General features: G+C 37.8%; 1 protein-coding gene across 6 annotated transcripts in view; it reads right to left on the bottom strand.

The window, feature by feature from the left end:
- Nucleotides 1–13,704, bottom strand: part of PLEKHA2 (pleckstrin homology domain containing A2) — a 137,086-nt gene that overhangs the window by 9,045 nt on the left and 114,337 nt on the right. For all 6 annotated transcript variants that reach the window (XM_069075857.1, XM_069075859.1, XM_069075862.1 and 3 more), the window contains 2 exons: nt 6,993–7,056; nt 1,495–1,572 (listed from right to left, as the gene is read on the bottom strand). In XM_069075857.1, the coding sequence (XP_068931958.1) occupies nt 1,495–1,572; nt 6,993–7,056 (142 nt within the window). The remainder of the gene's footprint in view (nt 1–1,494; nt 1,573–6,992; nt 7,057–13,704) is intronic.

The following is a 13,704-nucleotide window of genomic DNA, read 5'->3' on the forward strand; positions in this document are numbered from 1 at the left end:
AAAAAAATATGATATAATATGGTAATATAATAATATACTATATGTATGAAATGATAAGACATATCTACAAACAAGTACATTAGAAACCAGTGTGATTGATAGAGGCAAAGAAGAAGCTGCTTTGGTAGCATCTAAGAAAAGAGCATTTTCAGTTGGGGCAATCAGCAGAGACTTCATGGGGAAAGTGGCACCTAAGGTGAGTCTCAAGGGAAAAAAGATTCTTTTTGTTTTTTCTTTTAACTTTTATTTTTGTATTAGACTTAACAAATACTAAATAAAATGAGCATTTGAAGGTATATAGTAGAACAGAAAAAGAGAATTGTATACATATAGAATAGGAGATAAGAGTCAAATAGGAAACTGTGGATTTCATGTACAGTTTGTTTTTCTTTTTGAGTATACAGAGTGTCCCAAAAGTCTTAGTGCAGAAAACTGCACTAAGACTTTTGGGACACTCTGTATAATAAGATTGACTTGCAGCTTGTCTGGCCTTCTTTCCATTCTTTTTTCTCTATTTTTTTTTTGCGGGGAAAAGATACCTTAATAATCTGAAAAAGAGGATTCCAACTAGCAAAGATGAGGAAGGAGAGTAAGAGTGTGCCGGAGTCAGCTCCTACTAGCTCAGGAAAGCTAACTGTTAAATATTCAGTGTGAGCATTTACATTGCAGGGAATTGGCAAATGCTATCAACCAGGGCTCCATTTGTCATTTTGTTGATTGTCTAGGTTGGGGGTGGGGAGCCTGCATCCTAGAGGCCATATGTGGCCCTCTAGGGTCCTCAAATGTGGTCTTTTGGCGGAGTCCAAGTTTGACAGAATAAATTCTTTTATTAAGGGGATTTGTCCTGTGAAATTTGGATTCAGTCAAAGGGCTGCACCTGAGGACCTACAGCTCGTATCACAGGAATTGGATGGGACTTTGGAGAGCAATTAGCCTGATCCCCTCATTTTCCAGATGAGGAAACTGAAGCTGGGGAAAATGAAATGACTGGTAACAGTCGGGACTCCTCATAGTCCAAATCCAATGCTTTTCCCGCTGCACCGCATTTCCTTTGTGCAATGCATTCCAGTCCCCGGGAAAAGTCCCCCCCCCACCCCAACATCTCTATTTTATAACTGCGGGCGTCCTCCCAATGTAAACACAGACAAGCTCAGCAGCATCTGGAGTCTGAATCCAGAACTGTCTTTTGATCTCAGTGGCAGGTAGGTTTGCTGCAGAATACAGCATAAACATTACATTTTCCCTTTTCCCCAGCTCTCTGTAATGACTCTAACCTCTTCCCTCAAAAAAACCCCCCAAAACCAAAAAACCCCAAACCAAAAAACCTGCACCAGACTAATAGAGAAACAAATAAAAAGAGAAAACATTCTAATGCTGCAGCTGCATCCTGGGCACAGGCTGCCTGCCTGCCCCCATCTTCCAATAAAACATGCCCACTCAGTAAGCATTAGCTTTAATTGGTATTAACAGTGTAACAGAAAGGATGTGACTTACTTTAGGATGGCATTTGAGAGCCTGGACAGCTGTACCAATCTCCTTGATCCAGCTGTGCATGTCTTCTGGGCTGTCAGCCTGGAAAACATTTATATGTGTTGAATGGAAGAGCCCAGGAACACAGTTTCTGCCCATTTGTAAGTGTCTTATTTGACCTTGGAAGTTCATAGAATCACAGAAGCTTAGAGTTGGGAAGGCAGCTTTGGATGGATCACAAGATTTAGAGATGGAGGGACTTTAGGAATCACCTAACTCAGCAGGTTCTTATCTTGGCATCAGTGAATATAAAAAAAAAGTTTTTGATAACTATATTTCTTCGTAATTAACATTTTTTTCCAATAAATGAAAGCCTTTTTCCTCTGCTTCCCATTTCTCCTGAAATTGAAATCAAGAAAAACAAAACCCCTATAACAAGCATGTATAGTTGAGCAAAACAAAATCCCTTATTAGCCATGTACAAAAAAAGAATATATCTCAGTCTGCTAAGTTCATCACTTCTCTATCTGTAGGTGGGTTAAATAACACCATAAAATGTCATTTTAAAAAATGGAAACAAATGATACCTGCCAACCCCACAAGGGGGCAGCTGGTAGCTCAGTGAAGGGAGGGAGAAGGCAAGCTATCTACCCACCCTGATTACCTTAGCATCTTTTACCACCTAAATGACTATGAGCAAATCTGGGCCTCTGGTTCTTCATCTGTAAAAAGAAGAGACTGGCTTACTAGCTGTGTGACCTTTGGCAAATCACTTAACCCCAACTGTCCTGCCCTCCTTCCTCCAAAAAAAAAAAATTTAAGAGACTGGGCTAGCTGATTTCTAAGGTCCTTCCTAGTTTTGCATCCTAGGCAAGTTTTCTATGACCACCCCTCCCCCCCGCCCCCCCCACACTTAAATATCATTAGATCAAACAAATTACCATCTGCATTGTCCAAAGGGAATAGGAATATTTTCTTGAAGCCTCATCTTCATGCCTCTGGATGTTTAGAACTGAAAGGGACCTCAGGGGCCATCTAGTCCAAAACCTTTATTTTATAAATGAGGAACTCAGGCCCAGAGAATTCAAATAATTTGCCCATGGTCACATAGGTAGTAATTATCTGAGTCAGATTTGAATCCAGGGTCTGCTGACTCCAGGACTAGTTCTTTTTTCACTGTGCTGGGAGAAACCATCAAGATGACCAAATCCAACTCTCTCTTTTATTTTTTTTAAAGAGAAGAGGAAATGGAGGCCTAGATGACCCACCCAAAGTCACGAAGCCAGTAAAAATGGCAAAGCTAGAACTAAAGAACAGGCCTCCCGACTCCCTCTCCAGTAATTTTCCCCACTATACCATCATCCTAGCACCAAATTGTCCCACATTCACATCTCCTGATTGTTTTGTAGTTCTTTGCCACCTGGGGTAGTTTCTATCCACAAACCAAATACATCTTTGTACTAAGAAGCAAAAAAGGTAGTGGTAGTGTACCTCTAGAGATCCCTGAAGGAGTAGAACTGGCCGACATAATCATGGGCCTTACGGACTAGCAGAGTGAGAGGTGATTTTTATTTGGGGGTCCTCCCCCCAATCTCAAGGTCTATGGTGCCTAGAATCCCACCTTTAGAGATATATTCATTTGGGGTAAATGTTGACCTCTCTGTATAATCCCCATTTTTGAAAAGCCAATTGGTAGAACATATTAAATGCCTAATATCTCAGCAGGAATGAGTTGATTATATTTCTAGGGCAGCATAGCTAGGTCCCAATTAGTACAAATAGTGAATCCTATTCACAAGTAGCTGCATGTGTTCTAATTTGTACTATCTGGAGTTATTATTATTTATATTATATATTATACATAATGCACATACAGAATATTATATGTTACACATAATAGACATAGAATACTATACATAATATATGTACATAATTCTAATTTTAAATAAAAATATTAAATAAAATAAAAGATAAATTATATGTAAGACAATAGTTGAGATTTATCTAAGTTTTAAGGATTAAAAAGCATATTACATATCTCACTTGATCCTTACAATGGCCTTGTGAGGTAGTTGCTCACCCCCATTTTACCAGTGAGGAAACTGAGGCAGAGAAAGGCTATGTGATTTGCCCAGAGCGGTACAGCTAGCAAAGAGTGTGAAGGGGACACAGAGATGCAAACATAATAACTGAGATGAGGTCTCTCTAGGACTAGCGATGTCTGACAGTGGGATGATCACCTCCCTCACTAGGGACATTAGACCTCTTATATAATATAGTTTAAGATTGTGTTAGCTTTTGAGACTCATATTGTTGGCTCTCACAGCCCACTAAAACACCAAGAGCCTTCTTCACAGTTAACTATTGTCTAGTCACAGCTCTCTCATCCCATACTTGTACCGTCAGACTCTAACATGTGTCCTTATTAAATCTTAACACAACAGATCAAGCCCATTATTTTAGCCTATTAAAATCTTTTGGGGGGCGGTTAGGTGGGGCAGTGAGTAAAGCACTGGCCCTAGAGTCAGGAGGACCTGAGTTTGGTTCTGGCCTCAGACATGTAACACCCACACACCCACACACACACACACAAACCTAGCCGTGTAACCTTGGGCAAGTTACTTAACCCCAGTTGCCCTCCAAAAAAAAAAAGAAGGCAAAAAAAAAATCTTTTTGGATCCTGAATTTGCCCCCCCAACATGTTAGTGATCTCTTCAAGGGACAATTTGATAAGCTTGTCATCTCTACTACCATCTAGGTCATTGATAAAAAAGAACAAGATCAAGAACAGAACTTGAATTATACTTATATTTTAACTTGTCTTATCCTCCAAATAGACTAAGTCCATGAGGGCAGGACCATGACACATCTAAACACTCAACATTTAGCTATCTAAACATGCAGCATTAAAATACACAGTTGTACTACATATATGTACATATACATATATGTATGTATATGCATACATATACATATATAAATACTAATAATATATTGACAGTGCTTCAACATTTACAAAGCACATTCCATATGTTATGACTTGAAACTCTCAACAACCCTGCCAACAAGGTACACTATAGGAATTATTAGCCTTATTTTACACATAAAGAAACTGAAACTCATAGAGTTTGTAACTTTCTGGCAAGTGTCAAAGGTGAGAGTTGAAGTCAGGGCATCCCGACTCCAGCATTCTTGTCTAAGGTCATGCTGCATCTCCTACAGTAAGAACTCAAATAATTTGCAAGTAAGCTCTTGATTTTTAAAGTGTGGGAAGACAGGGCAAAAAGACTGCCAAAGCACAGACACCATCACGGCAGAATGGACAAGCAGCAGATACACTTCTTTCTCTGTAGGATTCCAAAAAGTCTCATATTAGAATGTGGTTGGAAAATGGTTGAATGTTACAACTTGATTATTTCATAGAATGGTGCCATAAAAGATGATAAATATGAATAGAGAGAAATAGGATAAAACCTACATCAAGTAATGCAAAGCAATAACAGCAGAATCAAAATCACAATTATCCATTAAAAAAACAAAACAAAACAAAACAAAACCAAAGGCTCCCGGCCTCAGCTGGATATGGAAAGACACCACAGCAAAAACATACTGCATGCTTATTTTGGTTTTGGTTTTTTCTGTTAATGTGCTTTGATTCTGCTCTGTAAGATGTTTATCCTTATTTTGTAAGTTTATTTTAAGCTTTAAGGTTTGAAAAGCATATTCTGTATCTCATTTGATCCTTACAATGGCCCTATTTTACCAATGAAGAAACTGGCAGAAAGAGGTTAAGTGACTTGCCCAAAGTTGTATCGCTAACAAAGATTCTGAAGAGGGCACAAAGTAAATAATGGTTTAAAAAATAATTTTAAGAAAATAAATTAGAATATAAAAAAATTAAAAATAATTAGTAAGCTTACAAAAGTTTTAAAAGATTAAAGTTAAATAAATGTTTCTTGAACTGAACAGGTAGCTATCACACTTCTTGCCTTAAATAACAACCATTTTCCAACGTATTGATTTCTTTCCATCATCCTTTACTATCCCCTAAGCTTTTTCTTCCTTGAAATGAAAAAAATCTCTTGCTGATTTTCTCTAAGAGAAAACAGCCAGCAAATACATATATAGATATATATGTGTGTATGTGTATATGTGTGTATGCATACTCCACAAACACAAATGTGTATATTTGTATGTACACATGCATGTGTATGTGCGTATATATACATGTTTGTACACATACACTATGCAGGCACATACACACTGTATATGTAGTATGTGTATATGGTATGTAGCATATAGTATATGTATATGTATATATGAGTTAAACTCACTAAGAAAAGCTACAGGGTCCCTCACTTGCTGGTTTTGTGCAGGCAGAAAAGAACAATGATCTACTATGAATAAAAGCAGGCCTGGAAATGTCTAGGTGCCCATGAGAGTCGAGGGGGTCCCTAGTTTGTCTTATGAGGGCATTTAGAGAGAGGAGATAGGAGCCAGGCTATGGGGGAAAGGAGGCTTTGAAAAATTTGCTCCAACGTCCAGAAATACACAACCAAATTCACATACAGAGATGCTGCATTGCAATATTGTCCCCATTTATGAAAGATGTATACAATAATCTGTCAGTCTGGGAAATGGTAATAATAATAATAACTGTTGGCATTGATAAAGCACTTTAAGATGAACAAAACACTTTATATACATTATCTTATCTGAGTTTCAGTAACCTCGTGAGGAAGGCTCCTTATGTGTTATTATATCCATTTTACAGATGTAAACCATAGCTCAGAAAGATCAAGCGATTTGCTCCAAGACACAGTTATAACACGTATTGAAGAGATGAGCCCAACTCTTCCCTTCTGAGCCTGAGTCCAGGGCTCTGTCCACTAAGCCACATGATCTCACATACTAGAGATTAATGGGCTAACAGTAGTTGGAGGCTTAAGCCTGAAAGCACAGGCCCTGGATAGAAGGCTGTTTTTCCAAAGGCCAGTGCCAGGCAGGAATTTGCAGCTCCTATGACTGCAGCAGGAGATGGGAGGGAGCCAGCACTGTGGGTGGAGAAGGGGAACCCCTGGCTGAAAAGCAAATGCCCAGACAATGGCTTTCTCTGTGCAGCTGGGCTGTGCACCTGGCCCTGAACAAGGGCACTCTGGGCTTCTGCCCTTCTATATAGAAGTAACGTCCACCAGAGCTATGGTTAAAAATAAACCAGATAGGAGAAGTGAAATCACTGGCCAGTTCTCCTTTTCTTTGCTTAGTTAGAATCCAGTGGCTGACATCAGCTGAATACAAACTCACACTCCCCAGTACAGTGGTTCAGCCTGTTTTTATTTTTGTATGGTTGGGAAGTTTGGGGCAAACATCCTGTTAGGAGATAGTGGGACTCAGAATATCTTTCAGGTGCTAAATTTACTGTTTAGACTCTTAGAATGAAGAGAAAGCAGAGAAAAAAATGAGGTTCATTAACTGTTCACTCACAGCCTTAAGACATTAAGCACTACTAAAGGCCGTCTTACCTGAATATAGAAGGTCCGAGAGCTTGTTATTATCTCAAACAGGTTGTCTCTCATTAAGAGATCTCTAGACATAGAAACAGAGAACAGAGAATTTAACAAAAAATATGCTAGAATAACTACAGGAAACAGATTCTCTCAGATATCCAGTCATGACCCTGGTGATCATCATCTCCTACCATCCATCTCTTGAGAAGAGGGAATGTTAGGGGTGGCTAGGTGGCACAGTGAATAGAGCACCAGCCCTGGAGTCAGGCCTGAGTTCAAATCCAGCCTCAGCACTTGGCACACTTACTAGCCGTGTGACCTGGGGCAAGTCATTTAATCCCAATTGCCCCTCCAAAAAGCAAAAAAAAAAAGAGGGAATGTTAGAAAAATATTTGAGACAAAAATTTTGAGCCCCAAATATTTTTTACCCTACCAATCAGGATTCTCCCTAAGTAGTAAGGCCTTTCTTGTTCATAAACTTTTTAGTAAGTCTTGTGAAACCTCAAACCCCCTAAATATTGTTGTCTACATTCAAAAATGAAGGAAATGCTAAATTTCAGTGACAGTTTGTGAAAATAAAGATGTAAATTTTCTTTTCTACCCAAGTTCCCCTCAAATGGGTCTGTGGACCCCAGGTTAAGAGTCCTTGCTCTTGAGAACTGACTCTCAAACTTTACTATCCTGAGACCACCTGGACCCACAAACCTTTCTTATTTTTCTTTAAATTTTCTTTTAAAAAATTAGACTTTAACAAAGATGAACATGTCCTTATACAAAAAAAAACAGAAAAATAGAACCATATATTTGACTGAGGGGCAGCTAGGTGGCACAGTGGATAGATGGCTAGGCCTAGAGTCAGGAAGACTCATCTTCTTGGCTTTAGATAGTTAGTATCTTTGCCAAGAAAACTCCCCCAAATTAGACACAATTGAAAAGTCTAAACAACAACAAAATATTTGAATGCGAAACTTTACTATGTATGGTTTGGTTTAGTTTTTGGTACATTTCAGATTTTGTACATTTTGCAGTGTAGTAGTTCCAACATGCCTTCTTCAGTATAGTTTTTAACTATTTCATAGTAGCACCTTTCTTTTATTTTTGAATCTCTCATTAACACACACTTCATTCCTCAGTGTCTCCCATCCCCCAAAGTCCCACCCCCCCCCTCACATAAGTATGGTGAAGCAAAAACAAGAACAAAAAAAAGTAAACAAACAAACAAACAAAACCTGATAATCATGGAGTAGACATGTCTGGAAAATGTATGTTGTATTCTACACCTACAGTCCTTCACCAAAAGATAGGATTCAAACTTTATCAACATTCTGCTAGTTGTGAGTGGCCATTGCATTGATCAAACATTCAGAGTTCTTTTCTTTTCAAAGATTATAGACATTTTATAAATTGTTCATTTGGCTCTTCTTACTTCTCTGTTTATTAGTTCATAAAGTCTCCCCAGGTTCCTTTGAGTCTTCCTTCTTTTTTTTTTTTTTTGGAGGGGGGAAAGCAATTGGGGTTAAGTGACTTGCCCAAGGTCACAAAGTTAGTCAGTGACAAGTGTCTAAGGCCAGATATGAATTCAGGTCCTCCTGACTCCAGGTCCTGTCTTCTATTCATTGAGCCACCGAGCTGCCCCCGAATCTCCCTTTCATATAATACAATAATATACTATAACTTGTTCAGCCACTTCCCCACTGATGGGCATTCCCTTAGTTTCCAATTCTATACTACAACAAAAAGTGCTACTATAAATATTTTTGTACATATTCACCCTTTCTCTTTGTCTTTGATCATCTTGGAGTGTATGTCTAGTAATGATATTACCAGGTCAAAGGACAGGCACAGTTAGTGATTTTTGAGGTTTGTCAAAATTTGTCCAAATTGCTTCTAACCATGGATGGCCCAACTGAAGCAAGAGTGCTAAAGGGTGTCTATTCTTACACACTGCAATCTTTCTTTTTAGTCATAGTTTCCAATCTTATTGGTATGAAATGGAAACTAATTTGCATTTCTCTTAATATTAGTGATGTGGAGTATTTTTGATATAGTTTTTGGATTTCTTGAGAACTGACTGTTCATATCAATCAATCACTTATCTATTGGGAAATGGGTCTTGTTCTTATGTGTTTGCCAGTTCCCTATTTATCTTGGATGTCAAAATTTGTGTTTTTTTTTCTAAGCAAAGGAGTTTGTTGCAAAGATTTTTCCTAAAACTGCTGTTTATCTTCTAATCCCAACTGCATTAATTTTATTTTGCAAAAATTTCATTAAAGCTGTTAATATTTATTTCCTCTGATCTTTTCTATCCCTATTTTGGTCAAGAACTTTTTCCCTTTCCATAGTTGAGAAAAATATTTCCTTTGATTCTCCTCTAATTTGTTTAATGACATGACTTTCGTATCTAGGTCAGGAATCCATTTGGAGTTTGTTGTGGTATATAGTGTGAGATGTTGGTCTACCACTGATTTCTGTGAATTGCTTTCTAGCTTTCCTAGGAGTTGTTGTTGTTGCTTGTCTATCAAACAGCAAGTCCCGTCCCAATAGTTGTCGTGCTTGGGTTTATGAAACATTATGCTATTATGTCTGATTGCTTCTGGGTCTTATGTACCTACCTAGTATGTTCCACTGATTAGCTTTTCAAATTTTTAATCAACACTAAAAAGTTTTGATAACCGCTGCTTTGTAGTACAGTTTAAGAAAACTCAACTCTTCAGGGGCGGCCAGGTGGCTCAGCGAGTAAGAGCACCGGCTCCAGTGTCGGGATGACCTGGATCAAATCCGGCCTCAGATACTCAGCACCACACCCAGAAATAACTGGCCGTGTAACCTAGAGCAAGTTACTTAACCCCGATTGCTTTAAAAAATATATATATATATAAAGAAAACTCAACTCTTCACCCACATCAACTTAGCAATTCAGTCACTGTGTCTCAGAATAAGACTCTGCAAAACTCCAGGCTACCCTGTATTCAGCCTCCTATCTCTTAAACATCAAATCCTCTTCAGTTTCATTGAATCAATTATTGAACATATATTTCTTAAACACCTACTATGTGTTTAATAGGGGCAACTAGATGGTACAGTGGATACAGTGATAGACTTGGAGTCAGGAAGACTCATCTTTCTGACTTCAAATCTGACCTCAGATACTTACTAGCTGTGTGACCCTGGGAAAGTCACTTCACCTTTTTTGTCTCAGTTTCATTATCTGTAAAGTGAGTTAGAGAAGGAAATGGTAAAACCATTCCAGTACCTTTGCCAAAAAGAACCTTGAATTGGGCCACAGAGTCAGACACAACAGAAAAAAGACTAACAACCACAAAATGTGCTTAATGACTGTGCTACAATTCAGTAATTGTGCTAGGCAAATAGGAAAGTGATAAAAGTCTAAAGAGGCAAAGGAAGACAAGAGTGTCTTTTGATATAAACTCCTGCCTTTCTTTCACCCATTTTCACTTTGTGCAGCTCATTACATTAGGATGATGTGCTGATATGAGCTTATCCCATCAAATGGACTGCAAACCAAAGAGACAAAAGTCCATGTGACTCCTGAGTTCTAAGTCTTGAGCCATTACAGTCATAAAATCTCAGAGTCTGAAGGAAGTCAGAAAATTTCTAGTCCAAAAACAATTGGACAACAACAAAAAAAATCCAACCTAACCCTCATATACATTCCCAAAATGGGCAATACTGCCCCCCCCCCCCAGAGGGAGGGGCACTGGAATCATGAGGTAGGGTACAGTAGTAGCTTCAGATGCAACTGGGGGACATTGATTAAAATAAGGGGATGGTGGAAAGCATAAAAAGAGAAGAGATGTTTTAAAAACCATTCATACATGTTTTACCTGTTGTGTAACAGAGTTAAAGTCATAGTGATTATAGTATTTTCCAAATAAACACACAAAATGCAAATTATAACCAATCAGTGGTCAAGTCTGCCCTGGACACGTCTTAACAAGCAAGTGTTGGCAGGTGAGTGTGTGGCATGTTCGGAAAGTCCAGCATGCATTGACAGCAAAGCCTTGTTTACAATATGACACTATACGGTTACATGACACAATATTGTGCCATCAAAGTTGCAATGCAAGAAAAAACACAAATTTACAATAAATTATTAAATTTAAGATACATCACTTAAAAAAATTTGTTTTTTTAAATGATGCAAATTTCCAATAAAACATTAAAGGGTTAAAGAAAGTAGATATCCAAGGGTACTGAATAATTATTTTTTTAAAGGGGGTGGTATGTCAAATAAATTTGGGAACTTCTGATCTATAACATCCCCAACAAGTACAGTGACATCCTCTTTTACACTATTATTAATAGAATAGTTCATTTAGGTATTGAAAAGTTCTAATCATTGGGAAAATATTTCTATATAAAGTTATTGACTAAATAATAGATAGGATCAAAGGAGAAAACATTGACACCTTCGATGATATTTTTGCAAAATAAAATTAGTGCAATTAGAATTAATGGGGAAATGGTGGCTAGAGGAAAACCTTTGCAGCAAAAAAAACTATTAATAATAATATCCAAGATATTTAGGGAACTGAACAAATCTGCCTCTCTGCAATTTTCACTGACTGGTTCTAAGCAAATCAAATCCTGCCAAGAAATGATTTGAACTAATTATGGGGCAGGATATATGTCTTATAGCATCTTGGTTCCTCAGAGGTCAGCACAGTGACCTATCCATAAGAGGTACTCAAGGTATGTTTATTGAACTAAACTGATGTTTAAAAGACTTAACTTTGGCTCTCAGGACTCTTATAGTCCTGCATAAGATTAATGAAATGCATAAGATAATAATAGCAATAAATAATAATATATAATATAATAATGCATAAGATATGATTAATGAAATCATTATAAAGCAATCAATAAATAAATAGGATCATAGGATAAGGATTTAGAGCTCAAGGGACAGGTCTTCTAATAAAAACTTCTTATTTTACAGATTAAGGAAACTGAAGCCCAGAGAAGTTACTCGACCAGAGTCTCACAAATGGTAAGTAGCTGAGTTGGCATTCAAACATGTCATCTGATTCCAAGTCCAGTAGTACTCTTTACTGATCTGAATTGTTGATCTGAATAAATCTAAGTGGGAGAGTCTGAAGTATAAGCTAAATGCTCTAGGAATTAAGAAAAAAGTGAGACCTGACATTTCCAAAGGATTCATAATAAAAAATACTATCTATGTCTAGAGAGAGAACTGATGGACTCTGAGTACAAACTGAAACATATTTTTTTTTCCTCTTTATTTTTCTTTATTTTATTTTTTTTTTACAACATGGCTAATTTGGAAATATGTTTTGCATGACTTCATATGTAAAATGGGTATCATATTTCTTGCCTTCTCAGTGGGAGTAGAGGGAAGGAGAGAATTTGGAACTGGAAAGAAAAAAAAAGATTTTTTTTAATTAAAAAAAGAAAAAGATGAGATCAGTGTGGGCTGAAATTGCTAGGGAAAATTTCATGGAGAAAATTGGATTGGATCTGGATCTTAAATTCCTGGGAATCAATGAGGAAATAAGAATGTTTCAGGGGTGAGGCACAGCATAAAACTATAGTCCTCTCTAAAGTTCATGGGTGGGAGTTCCCCAAATGGATATTAAGCAAATGAGACCTAGATATTCACTATCAGCTCATAAAAGAGAACCCCAAGATTCTTTGATTTAAAAAGTTCCTACAGGCCAAGTGTCCTCAACTGTAAAATGAGGCTAAAAACAATACCTACAGCTTACAAGGCTATTGTGAGGATCAATGAGATAATATTCGGAAGGATGAGATAATATTTATAATTTTGTACAGTGCTTGGCACATAGTAGGTGATTGATTGATAAATGCTTATTCATTTTATTTATAGAATACTTTGGCCCTTCCACATCCCTCCCACCCCCACAGACTACATGTTGTCCCTGTCTGACATCTTTTTCTTCAAAGCTCTTAATTTTAATCAGGTTCCTCCCTAGATGTGTGGTCTCCTTGGTGTGGGTATTAAATCCCTAGTCCACACAGGCCACCTCATTCTGCATCATTTTTAAACAGGTTACACCATAATAAAAATGCTGGGGTGTGAGGTCAAGGAGAAAGGAATTCACACTGTGATCTGTCCTAAGAATAGCTCTGGATCTCACACCCCAATAAGGGCTGCTCTGTCAATACCTAATCTCTCTAATTCTACTTCTGGAGTTTGCTAATTCTGGCTGATACTGATTTGGATCTGATCCAGGGAAGATTTAGAGCCAAGAGATGAACCATAGGCCTGGTTCTCTAAAGTAGCCCTAATATACCTTGTATTCCCAGGATGACACAGACTTTCCAGGGAACAAGATAACTAGGTATGACCCAAGACCAGGCCATAGCCATATGCTGGGTCCTCTAGCACCATTCTGGAATGAATCAAGACCTTTGGGTCAAACTTGAAACTGACTCTTGGACCAAGGCATTTCCAACTACAGAATTTCGAACTAGAGCTTCTTACAAATCTTCCCAATTTGTCATGTTTTGCACCCGAAGTTTCTGCTGCTGTTGCAGAAATGGTTTTACACAGTGTACATCTGGTAAGGCCATACTTTATTAGCCTTAGTGGCTGTTTTATAATTTCCTGGGCTATGCAATGTTTACTTCCAAGGTGTGACCCTCTACAAAGGGATTTCTATACAAGAGTAGGCTATCTGCTACACTGACTTTTCACAGTATGGCTATTATACTGTAAATGGCA

The sequence above is a fragment of the Petaurus breviceps genome, unplaced genomic scaffold (assembly GCF_028583685.1).
Source record: "Petaurus breviceps papuanus isolate PSGF00001 unplaced genomic scaffold, PetGlider_PUasm1.0 90919, whole genome shotgun sequence".
Taxonomy (NCBI): domain Eukaryota; kingdom Metazoa; phylum Chordata; class Mammalia; order Diprotodontia; family Petauridae; genus Petaurus; species Petaurus breviceps.